This window comes from Phasianus colchicus, chromosome 6 (genome assembly GCF_987193195.1).
Source record: "Phasianus colchicus chromosome 6, bPhaCol1.hap1.1, whole genome shotgun sequence".
Taxonomy (NCBI): Eukaryota; Metazoa; Chordata; class Aves; order Galliformes; family Phasianidae; genus Phasianus; species Phasianus colchicus.
Genome location: NC_143441.1, coordinates 47,938,593 through 47,963,033, shown reverse-complemented (window position 1 = coordinate 47,963,033; position 24,441 = coordinate 47,938,593). Strand labels below are relative to the sequence as shown.

General features: G+C 42.6%; 1 protein-coding gene across 12 annotated transcripts in view; it reads left to right on the top strand.

Annotated features, from left to right (window-relative positions):
- Positions 1–24,441, top strand: part of LOC116238213 (sodium channel protein type 5 subunit alpha-like) — a 206,288-nt gene that overhangs the window by 124,311 nt on the left and 57,536 nt on the right. For all 12 annotated transcript variants that reach the window (XM_090143202.1, XM_090143196.1, XM_090143195.1 and 9 more), the window contains one exon: positions 13,142–13,612. In XM_090143202.1, the coding sequence (XP_089999328.1) occupies positions 13,142–13,612 (471 nt within the window). The remainder of the gene's footprint in view (positions 1–13,141; positions 13,613–24,441) is intronic.

Below are 24,441 nucleotides of genomic sequence, written 5' to 3'. Positions count from 1 at the left end.
GCTGGAGATGGGGGCTGAAGAGATAGCAAGGGTCCGTAAGGAGTTTGAGCCCCAAGGAAATGTTAGCACAAAGTGGAAGTGTCATTTGAATCAGTCTCATCAGTTTGGACACTGGTTTAAGTGAGGTGAATTTTCTTCCTCAAGTCACGTGCAGCTTTGTGGAAGAGCAGCCCAGAATGCATGAATAAGCACCTTTCAGGACCCAGGCAAAATAGAGTCAAAACAACTGTCAGCATATTACCATCCTTTTTGCTTCCACTGATGTATGCTTATGGTACATTTAGTGTGATACCAGAGAATCCAGACCACAAAGGAAAGCAGCCAAACCACAGCACTTTCCCAGCTTCTCCCTTCACATTTTTCATGCCAGCTACTGACATAGTCTGTGAGTCCCTGGGCAGTTTCTGCTGTTTGTATACTCCATTATCCACCCTTGCTTGAACACTGTCCAGGAAGCAGAGCAGTCAGGTAGCTGATGCTTTTGAGCAAACATCTGGCTGTATCTGCTCAAGTATTAAACACCCTTAAAAGGAATGAAAGGCCCACCAGAAACAGATGGCATCATGTGAAGAATCAAAACGATGAATCCTGACACCAGCAATCAATCAGTCCAGTTGCCTCTGATGGCTCCTAGCAGAGATGGAAAGCCTGCATCCATCTGTAGGTTTGTTTGGAGTTAAAGACAAATCTTTTTGTATAAGACTCAAGGCTTTTAAAAGTGTGTGATTTATCAATGCCCACAGAAACAATCATTGTGTATGTTACTGGGCATACATCATATCATCATATATAAAAATGACCACTGAGATCATCCAGTCCAACTGTCCACCTACCACCAATATTTCCCCACTAAACCACGTCCCTCAGTGTAACATCTAAATGTTTCTTGAACACCTCCAGGAACAGTGACTCCACCACCTCCCTGGGCAGCCCCTTCCATCACCTGAACACTCTTTCAGAGAAGAAATTTTTTCTAATGTCCAACCTGAATCTTCCCTGGAGCATGTTGAGGCCATTCCCTCTAGTCCTAAATGGAATCATTAAGGTTGGAAAGACCACTGTGATCGTCTAGTTCAACCACCAGCCAGTCTCGTGTGGAACACTAGAGGGTGGTGCTAAAAAAAAACTGGGGAAATTAAATTGAGGATATTTTTGATGGACCATCAAAAACTGCTGGGTTTCAAAAATGCCATGGTATGGCAGATTAAGTAGTGCTCATTCCAGGCTTGGAGGTATAAAGTTGCTTTGTTCATGAGAGGTGAGGGAAATGCACCTGGGAACAGATGGGAGGAAAAACTGCTTTGCAAATGTTGTCCTAAAAAGTAATCTGCTTCCTAATGTCACTACAGATTTATGAGTTTGTGCATCCTGCCATAGGCTCAGTTGTTTATTCTGAAGAGCTGAATCTTGGCACTTGGTGACTAAATCTGAGCAAGCATCTTGCATGAGGGGACAAGTGTGTTCAGTTCCTGTTTTAAAGGTACCTTTTGGTGTCCGTGCTGAATAAGTACTAAAATCTGCCAACTTTTTCCTTGAATCATCAATCCATAGAAAGGTAGATCTCTTTAAGTATTAATAGCTAAAATCCTAATAAAAATTATTGTACATCTTCTACTTCTGTTCAAAGGAGGCTGAAAACAAAAAGTGGATCAGGGCTCTCTTTTGATCTATGAAGCAAGGAATTCCCCAGAAAAAAATAACACATACCAAATTTATTGGTGTCTTTTTATTAGTAGAATGTTAAGCTATTGCTTCTTGATCAATAATGAGCCACTGGGATGTATCACAGAACAATAATGTCTCTTAACACTAATGTTGTTCCACAGGAATGTACATAAGGAAATATGAAACTATATCCTGTTCACCTTCACAGATGGGAGATTTATTAGAAATACTGAGGGAAAAAAAATGCTAAGGCAGTGTGCAAAAAGCCTGCCCCTTGGAAACCAGCTTTATGCTTTTTCTACTACTTGTCATTTCAGGGCAAATATCTCGACTGCATGACATGAAGCACTGAAATAATATTTTTAATATTATCCAACCTTAATATTATTCCTTAATTTTATTACAACCTTTATGATTCTATAATTGGACTCACCGTATGTGTCTGTGAGTGTTCATGCTTTTATATATTTTGTCTGTGAAGATGATACTAGTGAAATGTCTGCTGAGATACAGAGTAGTCTGGTGATTGAAGAGGACCTGAGTTTTGAAATACGTATATATATTTATATAGCAGGAATCAGTAGGATAAAATACTGCCTGGTTTTGTACTGTCTGTGCTTGGCTAATTACATAAGTAGGGTTTTGTCAGTGTTTAAGTTCACGCTAATAGCAGAGTAGTTATTAAAAACCTAGAAGACAATGAGTCAAATTTATTTGGACAAGAGTGTGCAAAGGTAGGTAGAACCCAATATGTCTCTTTTTATTAATGTCACTGTTGTCTGGATGTCATTGAAAGGCTAATGACAACAGAGTTCCTTCTTGCATGCGCTGAGGCAAGGGCAAGGTTTTAATGTTAAAACAGACCAAGTGGTACAAATTTTGTACGTTATTAATTACTCATCACATCTTATGCTTTTGTTAAAATGATCGGTTAAAAACACTGATTATTTCTCCCCACCAGTGAGCAGTTCATTCTAACAGCTGCCTCTAGAAATAGCTTGTTAGAAGTGATATGTGAAACAATCAGGTTATCTCGACAGGCTTGCTCTTCTTAGGAAGTATATGATATTTAAAAGGGAGTGGAATTGATCTTTTCTATGTACAGTGTATGTTTCTCTAGTAAGTACTTGCATGGCAAGTGGATCGTTGTCCAATCTTCTCAGGAAATGAGTACATGCTAATTGATTTTAGGGCTGGGACTGAAGTATACTGTTAAAAACATTGATATTTTCCATTCTGAATTTTTGTGGAGATGAAAAACACCCTTATATTTGTCTTCAGGGATGGAGGCACCATCATTTGTAGCAGCTGCTGAAGAGCTCGTGCTACAAACTCATTCATATGGCTGTTTCTTTCAGGCAGACTTCCCGGTCCCTTCTCCTCTCCTGTAACCTCATCTCCCACATTTAGCTGTGATGCCATCCCATTTCTGGGAGCTTCAGTAAGGACTAAACGCCTGCTCATGTCTCTGTGTTTGAATACCAGGCAGTTGGCTGCATCTATAAACTGGCCAAGTCTTCTCTGTCTTGGTTAGCACGTTCCTTGCCTGCTGTCCCAGCTGGTGCAGAGGTGCTCCTGGGGCAGCCTTGGTGGGCAGCAGCACAAAGCAGTCCTGCCTCAGGCAGATGGGGCCAGGAGGTGGCTGCTTCCCTCAGGGCTGCAGAGCAGACCTTGACTTGTCTTTATTTGCTACAGCAGATGCAATTTTTAGCTCCCCAAACAGGCTGTCTGCCTGGCTCTCATTCCTCCCTTCCCTTCAGCAGACTGGCAGTGAGCATAAACTCTTAAAAGTGCTCTTATGGTCAACTCACAGCGTTGGCTTTCTCATTGCTTTCCAGCTTTATGTCCATCTTGCATTAAAAAAAAAGCTTTTGAGTGGCCTCAGTGGCTGAGATTTCAGCCAGGCGCACAGAATGCAATTAATAAATAAAATCACTTTCAAAATTCCACATCAGCAAAATACTTTTTGTATTTCCTGATACAAGAAGATGCTCGTTGAGGATGAGGTCATTGTGTCTGGAAAGAACAGTTTGCTTTGATCGTGTGGTAGAACACAGACTTGATCTGAACAGTGCGGGCAGCCAGTCCTCCACAAAGTACTTTATTTATGCTTTTCTTTTGTTTGTTTGTTTGTTTGTTTGCAAAGCACATCTCAGAGCAAGCTTTATCCCGTAGAGATCCTCTCTGGGAAGAAAGGACATACATTGCCTTCCCTTCCTAGCAAAAGATCAAGGATATCTCGTTCCCTGGGGCTTTAACAAGAACTGAGAAATGCAGGGGACAGGCTGTGGACCAAGGCCACTGCTGGTAGGCAGGAGGAGGTAATGGCAGAGCAAATCATGCACATTTTAGAGCGACAAGGCATGCACATCAGCACCTCTCTGCCCTCCCTCCTATTTGCAGATATAGAGGGGCCCTCCTTTCGGGTATGCAACTGGCACCAGCCTCCCCTGCCCACTTATTTGTAGATGGGAGATTCCAGAATGCCAAATTATTAATAAAAACCATAGCTCTCCTGGCTGGGAGGCAACTCTGTCTCTGTTTTGCCCTCCCAGGAATCTGCACTTGCAAAATGAAAAGTCAGATCCTCCTCAGACCCCCCAAAATTCACTAAATCACAGCATCACAGAATTGTAAGGGGTGGAAGGGACCCCTGGAGATTATCCAGTCCAACTGCTAAAGCAGTTCCCTCCAGTACAGGAATGTGTCCAGGCGAGTTTTGAATATCTCCAGAAAGAAGACATCTTTTTCACACTCCACTTCATAGGAAAGTGTAACATCAGAATTATAATGTCAAGCCTGAAAAACAGTCTAGAAAATAACATTTTAAAGGAAATTGCTCCCCTCCTTGTTTAAATAAAAGAAGCTAATAATTATTATTTCTCGACTCTCTGATTTAATTTCCTAGTCTCTGAGCCTCCCCTAATATTGCTTTTATTTTAGTGTAATACACTGGCTCCAGAGAAGTCATTCCTTCGTGTAGCCATTATCACTGGCTTTTTTGTTAATTATTCTGCTGCCAGCTCTGCTTTTCTCTTCACAAAACCATGACAGTTCTCCATGGATGTATTTTGCCATGTTTGAATGGCAATTGCCTCTTTGTTGAACTCCATTCTTCCAATGCAGAACATTTCTCTTTGTACTTAGAATCACGGAACTGTAGAATCCTTGGAGTTGGAATGGACCTTTAAAGTTCATTTAGTCCAACTCCCTTGCAATGAACAGGGACATGCTAAATCAAGTTGCCCAGGGCCTGATCCATCCTCACCTTGAAAGTCTCCAGGGATGGGGCATCTACACATCTCTGTTCCAGTGCCTCACCACCTTCACTGTAGAAGACTTTTTCCTTATATCTAACCTACATCTACCTCTTTAAGCTTGAAAACGTTTCCCCTTAGCTCAAAAGTAGCTGTAGTCTCATGACGTGTAGTCATTAAACTTTCTCTGACTTCCTTAAGGCTTTGGGGATGTGTTGAGCCTTTAGCACCTTGGTCACATTTCACAGACTCATAGAACAACGAAATATCCTCAGTTGGGAGGGACTCATAAGGATTATCAAGACCAACTCCAGTTGTCATTCTGGGAGAAGTTTGTGACTGGACTGTTCTATAGCACTTTTTGTCTGCCTGGACTGGTTTGAGAGGTCCTCAGCAGCCCTGGTGGAGCTTTTTCTATGCTGGTGAACTAGTGCTGTTGTGATATTTGATGAAAAATCTGTGGGAATGTGTTTTATGCTATAGGTTTAGCAGTGGACGAGAAATTATCTGTCTCCACACAACTTTACCAAATCAGACTTGGAGGCAAATATTTTCAGATCAAAGGGCACGTAGTTGCCAGAGGTTTGTCTTCTGAGATTTTTAGGGGCTTACCTTCAAAAAACACTGGAAGTCTGTCAGTGAAGAAGACCTCTAGATTTAATACATTAATTCTTGACTAGTGCTTGGAGTGATGTGGTTTGGTGCAGATTTTACCCACATGAGTGGTTAGCAGATAAAAAAGATGTGACAACATAGGAAATCATTCTTCCCAACTCAGAATCCCACTTTGAGGAGGATTTCCATCCTGAGGGTCACTAGGTCTGGATGGCAGTTAGAGCAGTTTTTACCTGGTGCCCTTTGCCTGTTGCTGCTCTCAGATGTCAAGTCTATCATGCCCTTGTGTCCACCTGGCTTTATATCTACCCTGATAACAGGGAGGGATTAATGGCAGTTTAAAATGACCTCAAAAAACTCTTATGTGACACAAAGGTGCTGTGGAGTGTAATTAATTGGCCTAATCTACCCTTCCATTACTCAAGCAGATTTATTCCCGTGTAAAGTGTTGAGAACAGCACTGAGGAATCTGGCCAATTAATTATACATACTCCTTCAAGCCTTAAGAGGAATAGGGTGGCCGTTCTCTCCACCCATGCAAACACCATTGAACATGGGTGAGCACAGCTGTCATCCAGCATTGCTGCTCTGCCTCGTACCACTTAAAGGCAATTAGGCATAAAAGAGGCCACTGGCACTGCAGGGAAGTATAATGGCAGTACCCCAAATGGAAGATAGTCAGCAAAACTTTTATTAGCCTCGTGGTAAATACCACCAAAATGATGATGAGCTGGGGGAAGCCATTCATCTCGCCCAATTTCTAGAGGCCACCATGCAGGTAGCTACACCCATGTCAGCCACTCTTCATATTCTTCACACTCAGTGGGGAGCAAAGGCACTTCTGCCCCTTCATTTCACCTCACCTGTGCAGACGTCAGTTTTACAGCAAGATGCATTGAGCACAGGCTTGTTTAATTGTATGGACTGGAAGCGGCTTGCCTGTAAGCCTTTGACAGGCACATGTGACTACAGGCTGTAAGCATCCCTGTTCATTGCTGGGTAATTGAACCAAATGATTCTAAATAACCTTTAAGGGTCCCTTCCGACTCGAACAATCCCACAATTCTTGATTCTGTGAAATCAATATCCTCATTTCCACATATTTTCCTGGCTGATCTTGGGCAAGAAACAAAAAGGAGATCCATTCTCCTCCAACAGTGTTGCCTCCTGCCTGTCCCCAGCCAGATGGGCCGCATGCCATACTTGTGGTATCGTGATCATTTTGACAACAAGGAACTAAGATATCACAGGCCAAGGATTATGAATTGAATATGGGATAAAGAGAAGCTGGTCTGGGAAGATATAAGCTTCTTATCCAGCACAAACAGCTGAAGTAATAGAAAGTGGAATATAGAAAATAACTGATCATATAAATTACTTTTTGCAGATGTATTCTTTCTTTGATAAACTTTGCCCTAGGATGAAAAAGTACAAAAGATTGGAAAATGTACTTCCAAGGAAATAAATAATCCTGCAGTAGCATGGAGGTGGACTAGATGACCTACTGCTGTGGGTCTCTGGATTAAGCTGAGGTCTCAAACTTGCTTAATGCAGAAAAAGGCCCTTTATGAGCAATTTTCTTTTGCATATTCTTGGATTTTACTATGATGAACAAAATAAAGTAATTAGTACGTGGCATAATGTTGTACAAGGCTTGCTAAGATCTCCAAAGGGAGAACAGCATCTTCCCTACCTGTACTGATGAAAGAGCAGTGCAAATGTCCACTGCCATCAGGAAACAGACAGGAAGGAAGGAAATCAATTTTTCATATTGGTCACAAAATGTCTGCAGCTCTTCCTGCTGGTTTGTGCCAACAGACACTGCTGGAGAAGTGGTTTTGGGTGGGTTGAAGTGTACAGGTCCTGTTGTATCCACAAGATGTACCAGATGAGTAGTCACGATCCCATTGGGTATCTCACCATGCTGCTCTGATCTGGCATTTCCATGAAGCTGAGTGACAGCAGTGACAATATACTCCCCCAGGGATACAATTTGTTTTAAATGTTCTTTTGTTTCTTCTTGTTGTTGTTGCTTTTTTAATGACAGAATTCACTGTTTCAGCGTGTTTTCTGCTGTGGACCCTGTTCTCATTAAAAAAAAAGCTTATCTGTTTTTTCTTCCACATGGAAGCACTCTCAGGTGATATCAGTTCTTACAGCTGCCCTCAGCTGTCCTTCCTATCCTCCATCTCTTGCACTGCAGAAGACAGTACACATCTTCAGTCTGAATACGTCTGGGTTTTTGGTGAGCTTACAAAGAAAGAAGACATGGTGGGCATGGTGGTGATGGGTTGACAGTTGGACTAGATATCTTAGTGGTCTTTTCCAACCATAATGGTTCTATGATTCTAAGAATTGCTCTTGAGAGCGGTTCCTGGATTACTCTGATTTGTGAATCTCCTTCACTGCAAAGGTAGCATCTCTGGCTCCAGCCTGCTGGGATCTGTTCAGCGTGACCCAGGCAGATGAGAACATCTGGCTGTAGTTGCTGCACAGTGTAAAAGTTTGGTTAAGCCTCATGCACAGAAAAGGACTGAGGTTTGAAAGTGTAGCTGCCTCATTTTGTCGGCAGTGTGCATCAGGAAAGATCTCATTACAGGAGAAGCCAGGGAGGTGAGCTCCTATCAGATTCCCTGCAATCAAACAAGACCATCAGCTGAAGGCCTTGCCTTGGAGATGGTTTAACCCTACCATTAGGTTTGTGCAGGTGCAACATTGTTCTTGATCCTAGTTTAATGAAAAACAGAATGATTTTAAATCAGTGAAGTGGCCTTAGACTTAGCAGTGGTATTTCAGCCTGTATTCAGTGCAGTGCTGAGCAAGGTGCCAAATGCTCTGTCTCAGGGATCCCAGGCAGAGTGCAGGGCAGTGAATACATTGCTGAATCAATACACAGGAGCACAGGGGATTGCAGGGGCCGCACATTGTTTGACTGAACGGTAGATGGAAGGTTAAATACATAAAGATTTACAGCCTTCCATTTTTGCCAAATCGAGGTAAATACAAGAAAGAAAGAAAAATGAGGCAGTAGTCACACACTTTTGCTCTGGCATCAGACGTTGCATACAGATGTTTTAAAAAGGGTTTGATTAGAAGGTGTCACCTGAAATTAAGCTGTGTTGGTGAGGTCACATCCCTGGAGGTGTTGAAGAACCGTGGAGATGTGGCACTGAGGGATGTGGTCATTGGGCATGGCAGGAACAGGTTGGCAATTGGACTGGATGATCTTAGAGATCTTTTCCAACCTTCATGATTTTATGATGCTATGAAAACTCCTCCAGAGGTACTTCTTATAATGGCATAACCAGAGCCCCTAGCATTGGAAAGGCATTAAAAGTGCCCATGAAAGCATGATCTATTTATTGCCATTAGGGTAAATGCTTAACATCATTATTCTGAAGGATTTGGGGTTTCTTTGAGTGTATGCATCATTTGATTTCTAACCTCAAAGTGACCAAAAAAGTGACCTGCTTTCAGAGACTGGATTTTTTATGTCACTAGAAAAAAGATTTCTTTTTGAGGGGGTCTTGATGGATGTGCATATCTACCATTGCTTTCGAAAACTAGATTTGTCTTTAGTTTGCTTTCACTTAAACTGAAAGCATTGCGTTAGCAACCAGGAAGGCTGGATATTATTAGTAACCTTTTACAGAAAACATGATGTGTCATGGGTTGAGCATGTATTTTTCTGGAAAATGTGGTGTACAGTGAAATGGGAATAAGTAAACATAAAGTGCTTATGCAGCAGTTTACTCTGTTTGAACACCCTACAATACACCTCTGAGGTTACCTGCTCATAAGGGAAAGACGGAGTGATTTGAGATTTATTTTTGGCTGAAAGCATGAAGTGCAAATAACTCTTTGTGCGAAATGTCAGATCCATTTCTGGGAAGCACACAGCTCTGCCTTGATAATCCGTGGTAAATAACAATAGTAAGCATGTTACCACCTATTTTATATATACCTGCAAGTGTATCTGAATAGACTAACGTAACTGTAGTTGAACGTTAGAAATAAATACAGAAAAGTAAAACAAGGCATTTCAAAAAAAGTTATTCTGCACGCAGTAGAACTAAATAGAGGATGAAATTCAGTTTCAGATTTCAATATTTGAGTGCTTGTGTGGAGTTTTTGTGTTTCAGGAAGGGGTCCCAGCTCCCATAACAGTCTGTGGAAATATGTGTCTAGACCCAGTTCTGTGTGGCACCACTGGGGATACTGTAGAGTATGCAGCCTGGCTAGCCTCTCATTAAAATTACGTAACATCAGCCCAAGTTACCGCATGCATAATGGCTGACTTGGGCATGCTAGGGTCAGTTGGCACTCAATGTCTACCTACATACAGGCAGCCCCTAATGTGGTCACCTCTGTTTGGTTAGGCTCTGTTGACTATTCTGTGAATCCTTCTTGATTGAAATGGGGCTTAGATGCCCCATGAGACCACTGAGCTTTGGTGCTGGAGCCTGGAGGCAGTTTGTGTCCTTGAACATTGTTAGCCTGGTGTCTGCTGTGACACTCCATCATGCCCTGCTTGGATGACAGATGCAGCTTTAGGAGTATACTCATCTCTTGTAGGTATGTTCTGAACGTCTCAGATGGCCTCAAACATCAGTATACACCTTTATTAAAGTAACTTACTTGAAACCATACTGTCCAGAAGACTTTAGGTCAGTGTTTCTCAGTCTCCTGTCTTCACACTCCTTCACACCTCACTAAGTTGCTGCTGGGAAGATACATGTGTGGCTTGTTCTAAGCTCTGTCTGTATTAATGGCCTGGATATTACCTCTGCCCAAGGGCTCATTTCCAGGATATTTGTTGAAAACTGGTTATCTCTGAGACCTTATATAACTATCAAATTTGCTTGAAAATGGATGAAATTAGGACCATGAAGATGATCAGGGGACTGGAGCACCTCTCCTTTGAGGACAGGTGAGGGAGCTGGGCTTGTTCAGCCTGGAGAAAAGAAGGCTGCGGGGTGACCTCATTGCAGCCTTTCAGTACCTAAAGGGAGCCTACAAACAGGAGGGGAATCAACTCTTTGAAAGGGTAGATAACAGCAGGATGAGGGGAAATGTTTTGAAGTTGAAGAAGGAAGATTTGGGTTGGATGTCAGTGGGAAGTTCTTGACAGAGAGAGTGGTGAGGTGTTGGAACAGGCTGCCCAGAGAGGTTGTGGATGCCCCATTCCTGGAGGTGTTCAAGGCCAGACTGGATGGGGCCCTGGGCAGCCTGGTCTAGTATTAAATGTGGAGTTTGGTGGCCTTGCATGTGGCAGGGGGTTGGAGATTCATGATTCTTGAGGTCCCTTCCAACCCTGACCATTCTGTGATTCAGTGATTCTGTGATTGTGCCAGCAGCTCATTTGTTGATGGGCTCCTTCTGTTTGGCATTGTAGCCAATTGCCAGTGCTCTGGTTCTCAATGACCTGTTGGAGAACATTGCTCACAATATATCCGAATGGGTATGAGATGAAATCCTGATTTGTACCAAACAACAGCAGTGATTAAGAGGAGATCCACGCAAGCTGTCAGCAATACTCCAATGTGATGGACCAACTAAGAAACAATTAGCTTTAATCTCACTTTACTTTTGATCAGGGTTGCACTCAGCATTGCTTTATTCTGTAGTTTGTAATGGACATGGGCGTTCACAGCGCTGCTGACTGCTTTCATTTATAATCATAGTGATTGCAATGAGTACGTTATGAAACAGTCCTGCCAGGACACTTCAAATAAGGTGTCACTGGAGTGATTAAGACCAGGCTCGTCTGCAAAATTCCAGCTCACGTATTCCAAGTATTTGAAAGGAAGGGTTGGAAGGGGACAGCAAAAGCTTGTGCCTGTTTGGTAGGGCCAGATAAATAGAAGTACTTTTTATACTGCATATGGAAGGCTAGCAGACTTTATCAATTTAAAACATAATAAGATAGTCAGAAGTCAGGGGACTTGCAAGTAATTCTGGTGGCATTAAGAGATCAAAGAAAGAATATCTTCACAAATATCCCTTTTATTGCTACAACAGCAGAAGGGCTGCAGCAGTGCTGAAGTCTCCTTTGCAGTGCTACGGACATCCATCAGCCTTGCTCAGGCAGCAACTGAGTTGATAGCAGGCAGTTTGGTACCCCATTATTTAGAGTGAATATATTTTAGCTGATATTGGTTTGAGTCAGCTCTGCATCATCCCATCATCCTAGACATCTTTCTCCAGTGTGAACTTCTCACCTATGTAGTCTGGAAGCTGTACTTCATTCTCTTGGACCATAGGCAGGAATGATGACCCATGTGCAGCAGCTGGTAATCAGTCAAAAGGATATATTACTGGGGATGGCCTTCAAGAGGAAACTGATTTTATTTATTGGATTTAATGTATTTATTAGGAAAAAGAAAAAAAAAAATAAAAGCTTTAGAAGGTGAAAAGAACTGTAAATCATCAGATATGTTCCTGAAATGTGTGGTTACATCTTATCTTAGAATTCAATGCAAGCAGAGGTAGGCAGTTATGAAGTTGCAGGAGCAAGAGGAAGCCAGTTTATGGTCTCTGGTTCAATTTACCATACATGTGTGGATATCTTCAGATGGCATTTTACTGATTTTAGAGTCATTGTTTGAGTTGGAAGGGACCCTTAAAGGCCATCTGGTCCAACTCCTCTGGAATGAACAGGGACATCCACAGCTCCATCATGTGCTCAGAGCCCCATCCAACCTGATCTTGGGTGTCTCTGAGGACAAATCATCCACCACCTTTCTGGGCAACCTGTGCCAGTGCCCCTCTGTCCTTATGATAAAAATCTTTTTCCTTATGTCCAATCCAAATCTCTTAGTAGCAGCATTTCCATGACCAAGCCTGCTTGCAGAATGAGCCTTTTTCTATTTCAGCCACATTAATTGTGGGTGTGTTGGCTTCTTTTTGTCTGCAGGGCAAATGTTTTGAAACTGTATGTTCTCTTAGGTGTTAATTCACAGTTGCGAGAGGTTTTCTTCAAGGCCAAGAGGCTATTCAAATCAAGAGTATCCATGAAAATACATAAAATGTTTAAAACATTTTCCAAATATGTTATTAGGGTGAAGTGCCATGCATATGTGTACCATTATATCACCGTGATATAGAAATAATAATATTCACAGTGAGTAAAAATCAAAAGAGTCCTGAGAACATTCTTCCTATAATTTTTGTACATGTAAGCAATACTTTCCTGGATGTCAGTAATTGTTGCTATTAGTGATTTTCTCCAACACGTAATATTAGCAATGAAAGGACATTCATGATACCACCAGTTATGAGAATATTTACATTAGATACCTTCCAGTGAAAACTTCATCCTGTATTCTGTTTCTGAGCTTTACCTTTTTATCTTTTTGGATAATACAGAGGGAAAGAGAATATCAGTGTGTTTAATTGCCCGTGCCAAACTTCTCCACCTGAAATTAATGTTTTTGGAGATGTCTGCAGAGCTTTATTTCTACTGAAACCACCTGTAATTAGAGGCAATTCCACAAATGCTGGTGATGTTACTGAAGCACAGAAAAGACTCAAACCCTCCCTCGTCCACAACCATTTGCCCTCCACCTTTCAGGGTCACTGATTTGCTCTTAACTTTGTTTCAGGTGCTCAACCTGTTCCTTGCCTTGCTGCTCAGCTCTTTCAGTGCTGACAACCTTTCGGCACCAGACGAGGATGGAGAGATGAACAACCTGCAGCTTGCCTTTGCTCGGATCAACAGGGGTCTTCAGTATGTGAAACACACAACGTGGGATTTTTGCTGCAATGTCCTCCGGCATCCCAAGACGACAGCTGAGAAGAAGGCAATGATGAAACTTGCTGCCCAGAATCCAGGTGCCCTTAACAACTGCGTCAACAGTCACCCAACTGCTGAGCTTGGCAAAGACATGGAGAATCACAAAGAGAACCACACTGAGGATGGGATGAATAAAAATGTGGAGAAACACTTGGGAATTACAGACAACGATGACTTCATGACCAATCCTGACCTATCAATTTGTGTTCCTATTGCTGTGGGAGAGTCTGATATCGAGGAGGAAGATGAGGAGCAGAGCACATTTACAGAAATGGAGCAGGTAGGCAACGAGAGTGTTTTTTGGTTACATGTTACTAAGATTTCCTTAGTTCCTACCCTTGCTGTGGATCCATTGCTCATGATGCAGATGTGTAATGGCCTTATCCTGCCTTTGATATGTTAGTAACTTCAGAATAAGTTACACCTGCATATCCAAGAGCAGAAGTCAGTCTCCAAAAAGAGACATTCCCTTTCTTTGTGTTCCTTGTGCTTCTCTAGGCTAATTCTTCTAACAAGAGCAATTAAACCATTTCTCACACAGGAGCCTGTTTTTTCCTTTCAACTGAATCATGGGAATGGTACAGAATGAGTCTTTACATTGTCTATGGTAGGGAATTTTCTCAGTGTGCTTGACCAGGTTAAATTTGTGTAACAGGAGTCAATGGGTGGGTAGTTCTCTTAAATAAAACTAGGTAGATGCTGATGTGACAGTGTGACAGAGAAGGTGAGAAGATATGTAACTGTATGCATTTAGGCAGGAAAAACAGTTATTTGCCTATTCTTTGCTGTGGCATTTCAGATTGTATTATTCCCAAGGGCACTCAGTAGTAATGGCTGAAAAATTCTGTGTGCTTTGAATTGTTGGTGAAAAATGGGAAATCTTTATTTCCCTTCTTAACAACTGCAGCTCTTGGCTCCATGTACCTAATCTAGTTAATGTTTTCCATTCCCTTCAGCCTTGATCCAGCATCCTCTAATGCCAGTGGATTGAGTTGTCAGGAGGGATCCTCGACCTCCTAGTTGAGTAGAAGCAAGATCTGAAGAAAAAGAGTCCTTAGAGAAGGGCTGTCCTAAAAAAAGTCCCTAAGGAATGACTCAGTGTGAGGGAGACAGACACAAATTAGCTGTTAACCATTAATTTTCACTGTGGAAGTCTTTTCAGTCCTTCTGCTCACTGGCTGGTCTTAGGCACTGACCAGCCCATGGGGAGCTGGAAGGGCAAGCGGTCAGTGAATTGCCCCATTGTCTGAGCAGATGTCTAGCTTGCAAGAAAATAGGTGAGAAATTTTGGCAAACACTTTTAGGAAATAGTTCATCTCATTTTAAAGAATATATTTCTGGAAATGGTCTGTGTTGGAGGCATAGTTGCTATGTTTGGGCTTTTTGTGGGGCAATTGTGTGCTCAGTGATAAAGTTCTAGGCAGGTCCTGTCCATTGCTTCCCTCTTTTAGCTGAACATAAAACAGGAATATGTGAAAACATTTTGGGCATAAGGCTGACTAGGGATAATATCTGTTTTCTCTCTGATGACTTTTGCTACTCCCAATCTTGCATACGTTAAACTTAACAAGCAGAGTAACTTGAAAAGTGAAGTTTGAATATAGTAGACTGCCTTAGTATGAGACAACCTGCCAATACTAAGCAGTATAAATGTGTAATATTGTATAAATGAGTTTAATTCTGGAGACTTTTTCTTTTCTGGGGGGGAATTTTTTAAGCTCACCTTTCTGCTACACCCACGACTCGTGACAAAGGATCAGAGTCTTAAAAATTCTTAGCTTCTTCCTTCAGAATGCAGAGTAAAAGTTTGTTAAAACTTTGCACATGAGTGCCCAGGAGGCCTGAAGTGCATTTGTGTATGCATATGTACGTGTGTATGTTTCAGAACTGTATTCCCCCTTCCTCAGGATAAAAAGCACTGTTCAGTTGCTAGCAAACAGTAGCAGGAAGCATGGAGGGTTTGGGAATTTTACAGCTTATCGTACATGAAAAATAGAGAAATGTGGATTTCTATTTAGCTGCACAGTGTGTCCATGTAGGTGCTGGCATGTGTGATAGCAGGTTGGGCAAGTGGAAATCAATTTTATGCTGTACAGCAAGTAAATGTGAGCTTTAGTAAGATCTATCGGAGATTTGAGGGAAATAATTGATATACGAAAAGTAATTTAATGCAATGGAGCATTGTAAATAAAAATCGAGCTGAAAATATTAACTTCTTCAAACTATCATATGTAATATAAACACCAAGGATTCAGGGTGAAACAAAATGGGAAGAAAGAGAAGTTCATTAGAAGAAGCAAGCCAAAATGCTCAGTTTCCACACTGCGTCTGTTTGCAAAATTTTCAATAAATATTAGGTTAATATTGTCACATTGGCACAAAATAGATGAATTGCAGGGAAGTAATGTAGTTCTCTGCTAACACGTGTGAAATAGAAGGAAAGGAGTTGAGATGAATAGCTTTCTCATTAGTGTTTTGCAGCCTTTGATAAGCAGCAGCCGTAGGTCATTGCTGTTCCCCACTGCAAAGACCCAAATAGATGGGTCAGCCTTTGAGCACAGGCATTAATGGTCTACTGCTGAAATGGTTCCAACATGAAGTTCAGATATCCAGCACTCACTTTTGTCCAATTCCTAAAGGGGAAAATGTGTGCATGTGAGAGAATTCCAACTCAAAGGCTCAAAATACATTGGCATGATAAATAAATAAAAATAGGAAGAAGCTCAGCAGTGGGCAAGATAACTGCATGATGAGCTTTGCATTTGCATTCCTACAAAACATGAATAAAGTTGCACAGCTGTAAGTGTCTCAATAAGAAGAAGGACTCTGGGAAAACATATCCTGAGTCACTCAAAGAATTGTCCTTGGTGATGCCCATTCCAAAGAGGTATGATCTCTTACCCAACAAAAAAATCCCTTGATCAACACATACATTACAACAGAATAAATTATTTGGACTGGGCTCTGAGCAACCTGCTTGAGTTGTTGATTTTCCTGTTTGTTGTAGGGGGTTTGGACTAGATGACCTTTAAAGGTCTCTTCCAACTCAAGTGATTCTATGATTCTGTGATTACAGCTGTTTAAGCCTCGGTTCCTTGGGTGCCACGCTGTAGGCATTATGATGTGTTAAACTTTGTGTCAAGGGCAGCCTCGTGGGGCACAGAGGGTTAAAATTCCCTGCTGTCTGTTGGGATCCTCAATCCTGTGAGCCTCATCTCTGCAGTGGCCCTCACCTCCTGCCCCCAGGGTCTTGATAACCACAGCAGAGCTCACGTAGGAAACGTGAACAACGTGAAAAAAAAGCAAAAGTTACTTGGTTACACTGAAAGGGCACAATTATGGTGAAATATCTTTTTGTGTAGAGGACATCATGCAGAATTGAAACAAGATCTACCAAGGGTATGTTAAACATTCAAATCTATTCTAACTTTCCCCTAATTATAATCCATATTTTTACATATTTAAATATTTTATCATGTACAAAGAGAATGTGCATTTATATTTACTGCTTGGGAGAAGAAAATGTACCCTGCTTCATTTCATAGTTGTGGGCTGACCTGGAATTTGGCAGCCCTTTGGCTATATTGCCTTCCTTCAAATGCATGTCAATTTTGGTGCAATTGCATGGGAGAGGAGGCAAAAAGTAATGTATAAAGAGAAGGTTACATGCACTGCATGCCTCTCAAGCACATGGCTTAGTGAATCTACACAATCCTTACATGCCCTTCATACTTTCTCTGTCAGCTGAAGGTCCTGGGCCATATTCTGGTCATTGTGTGCTCACATCACTCCAGACTCATCCATTATGACTAATGGGCTATAGAGAGGTTGGTCTCAGGCAAAACCACAAAACTGTGAATCCTAATGAGATATCTTAGGGTGATGACTGCCACATCCCTGGAGGTGTTCAAGGCCAGGTTGGATGGGGCCCTGGACAGCCTAATCTGATGGTTGGCAACCAGCCCACAGCAGGGAGGCTGGAGCTCAGTGATCTTTAAGGTCCCTTCCAACCTAAGCCATTCTAAGATTCCGTGATTCCATGATTCTATGATCAGTTCAGCTTACAGCTCCTGTACCACTGCTGGGCTCTCTGGGGAATTCACAAAACTGCTCTAATGTAAGCCCATCCTGGCTAAGAGAAATGTGCCTTACAGTATTACACACAGCAGTTTAAAATTTCAGATGACGAGAAACCCTTAGAAATGTCTCAGTTTAAATTTCAGCTGCCATTTCTATTATCAAAGCTTACACCGGCAGCAGCCGTCATCCTGAAAGCTGCACTTGTGTGGCACTGTCACCGAGAGGGCTCTGAAGGAGCAAGCCCACCTGATAGCTTCTAAATCTCCTTTGATTGCTGAGATGTAAGTGAGATGCTCTGCCTGCTCACAGAGCCTGGAGACACATGCCTGCAGCCCACGCATGGTGACAGGATCAGAAAGAAAAGATGAGCAGTGGCAGTCAGCGCAGGTGCAAGAAGCTGGCAGAAGAGGGTGAGACTGAGGAAGGATCGCCTTGAACTCCCATTATTAGTCTTCCTGGTGCAGCACATGTGTTCGTGCCAATCACTGCAATTTTTTTGTTTAGCGCTTTATCCATCCCCACTCCTTGTCCCACTCATGCTTTGGATACAGTTGGTGTCCAGATTGCCTTCTATTACATGAAAATGGTCTTCCGTTTTTCCACTTTCTTTGAGATATGTAATTCTAAATAGGATGAGAGGCAATAGCCTTAAGTTGTGCCAGAGGAGGTTCAAGTTGAATATTAGGAAAAACTCTGAAAGAATGGCAATGCACTGAGTGCACAGGCTGCCCATTTGGGGTTACCATCCCTGGAGGTGTTCCAGAACCATGGAGATGTGGCACTGAGGGACATGGTCAGTGGGGTGGGTTGGTGATTGGACTACAGGATCTCAGTGGTCTTTTCTAACCTTTAGGATTCTATGATTCTATGAAATATGGGTTGTCCTAGCAGGAGAACAACTCCCAGAAGCTCGGCAGCAACCACAGCAGTTCTCTTGTTGCATCTTCTCAAGGTTCTTTTGGGTTCTCATTTTAGCATCCCTGGTGATTAAAATTTGGAAATTGCTTTCTTAACTTTCCACGGATTTTCTTGTAATTGCTTATAAAAGACCTTCTCATATGCACATCAATTTTCATTCCCTAAAGGAGTAAGGATCTGTTTCTCAGACGTATGGTCTGATTTTTGGGTGAACCTATGTGAAGCCAGGAGTTGCAGTCAGTGATCTTTATGCATCCCTTCCAACTTCTATGATTCTGTGATTTGTGGATACAGTAAAGTGATGAAACAATTAGGTGTACAATCAGTCTGATACAGGGGTTCCTACCAGAACTTACCTGCAGTTTAACTGCATTAAAAGCTTCAGACATCAGAAGAGTCCATGCCATTTACATTAGACAAGTAAGATTTCCTGCCTTGTTATTGCTTAGCCCACAGCTATAGCCCAGATGTATGCCTTTATCACAGAGACATCACTTTGTGGTTCAAAAAAAAAAAAAAGACTAAAAAGAGGTTCCAGATGAGTGATTTTGGGCTGACATCCTAGATCAATTCCCAAAGTAGTGTCCTACACTTTCACAACTGAACTCAATGTTATTTCTATTACCCTATCCCCTAAGTGCATGCACGTCTTTCTGCAAGGTTTGAATCATCTCCTGCATTGATGAGGTCCCCCATTCAGCAAACATCATTCGCACAATGTCAGGAAATTGCTCTAAACTTTGTTGTTTGAGTCAGCCCAGTACGGCTGTTACAACTTCTCCCCTTTCTTAAATTAAATTACTGCATATGTTGCCTTAATCAAACTGCTGACTTGATCTATCTATGGCATGCTACAGAGAAGAAAATCTATGATGCTGCAGTAACTACTGGCTCTTGGCCACATTTGTCCCCTCTGCAGTTTTAAAGCCAGGCATGGATGCTGCTTTCTGCAGAGATAACACCTCTGTTCTTCCCCATGCAGCGCAGTGCCGAGCCAGCAGCGCTTGCCTGCTTGTCTCCAGAAAATGCCATTATTGATTTGTTCCGATGGAGTGGCTAATTGGGTCATATGGAAAGTGCTCTCTGCCTGCTGCCGGGACGGAGCACGTTGCAGCTTCTTACCCATTCCTCGACACCAGGCACGCACAGCATGGTTCACAGCAGCCAGATCACAGCTCCCACCATGGCTGGTTTGTACCATCTGAGTATGCAAAGATGCCATGCCTTCCCATTTCTGTGGCTTCCCTGTGGGTGTGGAAATCTGTAAATGGCAGAGTTATTGCCTACTCAGCTTCACCTTCCCAGGACTTGGCAGAGAGTATGACTGCAAGCAGGGGATGCTTTTTCCCATTGCCTCCCAGTGTTTTCCGGTTTCCCACCTGCTCTTCCTCAATGTGCTCTTAGAATTTTAGAATCACAGAATCACAGAGTGGTTTGGCTTGGCAGGGACCTTAAAGCCCATCCAGTTGCAACTCCTGACATGGGCAGGGACATCTCCCACCAGACCAGGTTGCCCAGGGCCCCATCCAATGTGGCTTTGAGTACCTCCAGGGATGGGACACCCACAGCTTCTCCTGTGCCAGCATCTCACCACCTTCCCAGTATAGTATATATTCCCAATATTTATTCTAAACCTATTTTCATTTAGTTTCAAGCCATTACCCCTTCTCCTATCACTACACTCTCCAGTAAGGGGTCTCTCTCCATCTTTTCTGTAGGCCCCTTTTGTCCCAAGACCCTTCAGTGGCACAGCAGCATCTTTCTTATAATTTCCAAGAGGACTGAGCCTGCATCCGCACAGAGAACCCAAGGCATGCACACTGCCCAATCAGTATTCATTGCTCCACAAAACTCCCTGCTTTCTCAGTCACCTTGATGTGTTTTGTCAATTGGCGATTCTCCTCTCCTTTGCATCTTTGGGCTTTACCAAACTCATCTCCCTGGAAAATCAGTTTGCCAGGCTTTTGATAAATATCTGCCTCCATACTTGCCAGTGACAGAGCTGTGACCACAGTCTCTATTCAGTGGTACAGCTCCCACGTTGCCCTGAACCCTGAGCTTTTCCTCTCTTCTTCCCCATAATTTTTTCAGCATTACTGACTTAATTCAATTTCATTTGACAAGGTGAAGCAGTTTCTGATGGCTTTTTTCCATGTTTCTACCAGTAAGAGATTAATAATTTCGAGGTCAGTGGGGACCATTGGGATCATCAAGTTTTAGCTTTCTCATAACACAGAGTCAAGGACTTCAAGCAATATTTCCTGCACAGAGCTTGCAAGTTTATTTTAGCTGTGATACATCATTTGTGAGATGGAGGAAAGAATTAAATGTCTCAGGTAACAGAGAGTTCACCACGCACATCTGGACCAACATCTGTTTCTTTTGCACTCAGTGGATTTTGAACTGTACCATTTCTGTCCATTATGGACCTGTTACTAAAACAGGTGCGATTCTGTAACAGTCAATTGAATTATTTCAGGTTGACATCAGTGTGGCTGAAATTATCGATAATTGCCCTAAAAATGCCAGCGCGTCAAGATTTTGATACAAAACTGTTTGTGACGATGTTTTACTCTCCTAGTAATTCTAACATCTACAAATCAAAGATGAAGTCATGCATTTATTGGACAGGGTGCATTAATTCCAGCCTTTTACTGCAGGAAATGTACTTTATTGTATGGAACTGTACTGCCCTTTCAAGCAGTGTTTATATTCGAGCTGTTTGCAGTTCCAATCCATGGGACAAATTCCCTTTTAGTGCTGCTGGATGAAATACCTTCGAAGTCAGTTGATGATTCCCCAGTTTGTACTGGAAGGAGAGCGTGCACACAGTCAATCTTGCAGTGGTGTGCTTCTCAGCTTTATTTGGGACAGTGTTTTTCTGATCATCGAGTGAGACAGCAGGGTTTTTTCACTGTTATTAGATGCACCATTGGACAGGCTTCCTCTTTTTTTAAACTTCACGTTTTGCTTTTTGTTCCTTGAAAACTCAATTTAGAGCTTTTTAGCAATAAAATAAATAGAATAATTCTGTGTTTACCACCTCAGGAAGAACAGCAGCAAACCCATTAGGAAAACAAACAAACCAACCAAACAACGAGCTGTAAATCACAGATATAAAGCACCTCTGCCTTTGTTTTTATGCATAGAATGGCATCTGTATCTACTTTGTTTCAGTCTGACAGGGCAGAGCAAGGCTCGATGTCAGATCTCTGCTGACGTGAAGATAGCAGCCATGGTGTCCATAAAGGTTTCAGGAAGCTCAGCCAGCATGCACGGTGCTCAGGATATACGTTTGTCTGCAGCATTGTGCCTGAGGTTCCGGGAAACACAGGGAGCTGATGGAGGAAAGAAAGAGGAAAATAAAAAAGCAAAGCCTGGCATCAAGCGAGCTGATATCAGTCGTAGCAGACTTGTCAACATGCATTTGGCCACGAGCCCAGACTGGGAACCACGCGTCAGTCACAGCCTACTGGGTGCCATTTCCCAGGATCCCTGTCCCTCCCCGGAGCGATGCTCTGCCCAGAAATGAGCATTTCTTGCTGTTTCTGCCTTTGGTAAGGAAAATGCTAACATTTAGCATTTTGGACAAAATGAACAGCAGCCAGTTTTTGTGCCAGGGGAGACAACGAGTGTGTGTGTGTGCATGAGGCTGGGGGGGAGGCTTGAAATCACTTTGCTTAAAGACCGTCCAGAAGAACAGAATTGGAAATAGTGGCATCTATAAGAATGATTGTTTTTCTTTCAGTGTTGACTGGATTAAAATGAGGCTTCCTTAATGATGAAAACATTACTGCCTTGTTAGGGAGAAAGGACCAGGGTGTTTCAGGCACCCTCTCAAAGCATGCTGTGCTTTGAGGCAAACTTCCAAAATTTAAGCTTCCATCAGAGGAGCCCATTAGTTTGAGTTCTTCATATTATGCTGTGGAGAGATCCCAATTACCAAAAGAAACATAGAGTAGAGTGTGATTAAACTTCAAAATGCAATTTAGCAGAGGGTATTAGCTTGAACTCTGAACAATGAACACTTATGAAGCACTTTCACTGCCTATTTAAGACTACTGAATTGATAACAAGCTAAATTAACTTTGGCAGTCCATCTTTTTGCCAACTTCTCCCACTTAAGCTAATTTTAAGACTGAACCTTTGGACTAATGAATCAATGCTTTATTATGGGCAGCGTGCTGCCTGGTGTGGGAAAAGATCTCAGGCCAGCAAGGACCACGTTGGTAGATAGAATCTGCCCTGCTCCTCCAGGCCTGGAGTTCAAACACTTAAAATGCTCTGGATCAATCTTAGAAGGAGTAGTGCAGAAATGCTGTTTTGACCTGGAGAAGGATCCAGGGAGACCAGAGAGCGGACTTCCATCATCTAAAGGGGCTGTAAGGAAGGGACAGACTCGTTAGCAGGTTCTGTTGTGATAGGACAAGGGAAAATGGTTTCAAACTGAAAAAGGGGAGATTTAGACTGGATATAGGGAAAAGGTTTTTTATGCTAAGGGTGGTGAGACATTATCACAGGTTGCCCAGAGATGTGGGAGACACCCAAGGTCAGGGGATGGGGCTCTGAGCACCTGATGGAGCTGTGGGTATCCCTGTTCATTGCAGGGGGGTTGGACAAGGTGACCTTTAAGGATCCCTTCCAACTCAAAAAATCCTACAACTCTCACATCTTAAAAACATCACAGATGCCATTGTCTGCTAATGGTATTAATTTTCCCACCTCATATTAAGGAAACAAGGAGATTTTCCTGATGTATTTGGTGACATTTCTTCACATGCTGAGCATGCAGAAAGATAAATTCTCTGGTTTTGTTGGTACTACAAGAATTTACATTTATTTGTGAGGGGAGAACCAGGATCATAAATGATGGTCACAAGAACCCACCATTTGTTTCCCTATGACGAGCCTATTTATTTCCCTCCCATTTTAGCCAGACTATTGAAGGCTTTTCAGAAAGAGTGAATTCAGCATATCCACAGGCTGTCAGCCTGACAGCTCTGCCGACTGCAGCCTCCTGTTAACTTCACATAGGAAACAGGTGCTGCCGGGTGGTATGGCACACTTGCTGTATTTCGGCAGCACTGCAGTCTGCTTGCTTCTCCCCTTGAGCAGAGGTAGGATATAAACATTTCAGCTTTCACGATTGTTTACTTCTTGGCTTCTCTGCACAGGAAGGATGCCAGTTACTGGATGCAAACTGTTGCCCAGAAAGGATGCCAATAGCTTCCAGGCACCGTAATTTTGGGAAATCCATAGCTGTCTGCAAGGAGGAACATAAACATCAACAGTTACTTGCCTGAGTATACAGTCCTCTGGTAACAACATGTGTTCTGCCACTGAGCTGGATTTGCTGTACATGAATAGCTCCCCAGGTTCTTGTTACAGTTTTCATATCCCAGAGCTGACTATAGGAAGCTCTGCAGGTTGCTGACTCTTTAACGGGGTCTGTTGTGATAGGACAAGGGGAAAAGATTTCAAAGTAAAACTGGAGAGATTTAGTCTGGATATAGGGCAAAGGTTCTTTGCAATAAGGATGGTGAGGCACTGGCACAGGTTGCCCAGAGAGCTGGTGGATGCTTTGTACTTGGAGACACTCAGGGTCAGGCTGAATGGGGCACTGAGCACCTGATGGAGCTGTGTTTTCCCTGTTCATTGCAGGGGAGTTGGACGAGATGACTTTTAAGGGTCCCTTCCAACTCAAGCAATTCTGTGATTCCATGATTCCATAAAATATGTTGTTGGCTATTGAAGGATTAATTGCTGCTCTATTCAGTAGCATTTCTTGTGGAGGCTCAGAGTCATACTGTCATCTACAAATGGCTACAGCAGTGATGCTTCTGTCACCAGCATCCTCCACTCCTGGTGATGCTTTTTGCAACGGGCAGTGACTGAAAAAGAAGGCACAGGGACACGTTTAGTGGGTGTGGTGGTGATGGGTTGGTTGGACTAGATGATCTTAGAGGCCTTTTCCAACCTTAATGATTCTGTGATTCTGTGAGCTTGGTGGGGTGCTGAGAAGACAATAGGACTAATGCTCTCCCATGTTGCATGGACAGAGCAAAGGGCAGTTTGCATTTGCATTGTCCCATCCAGCACCAATCTCATGAA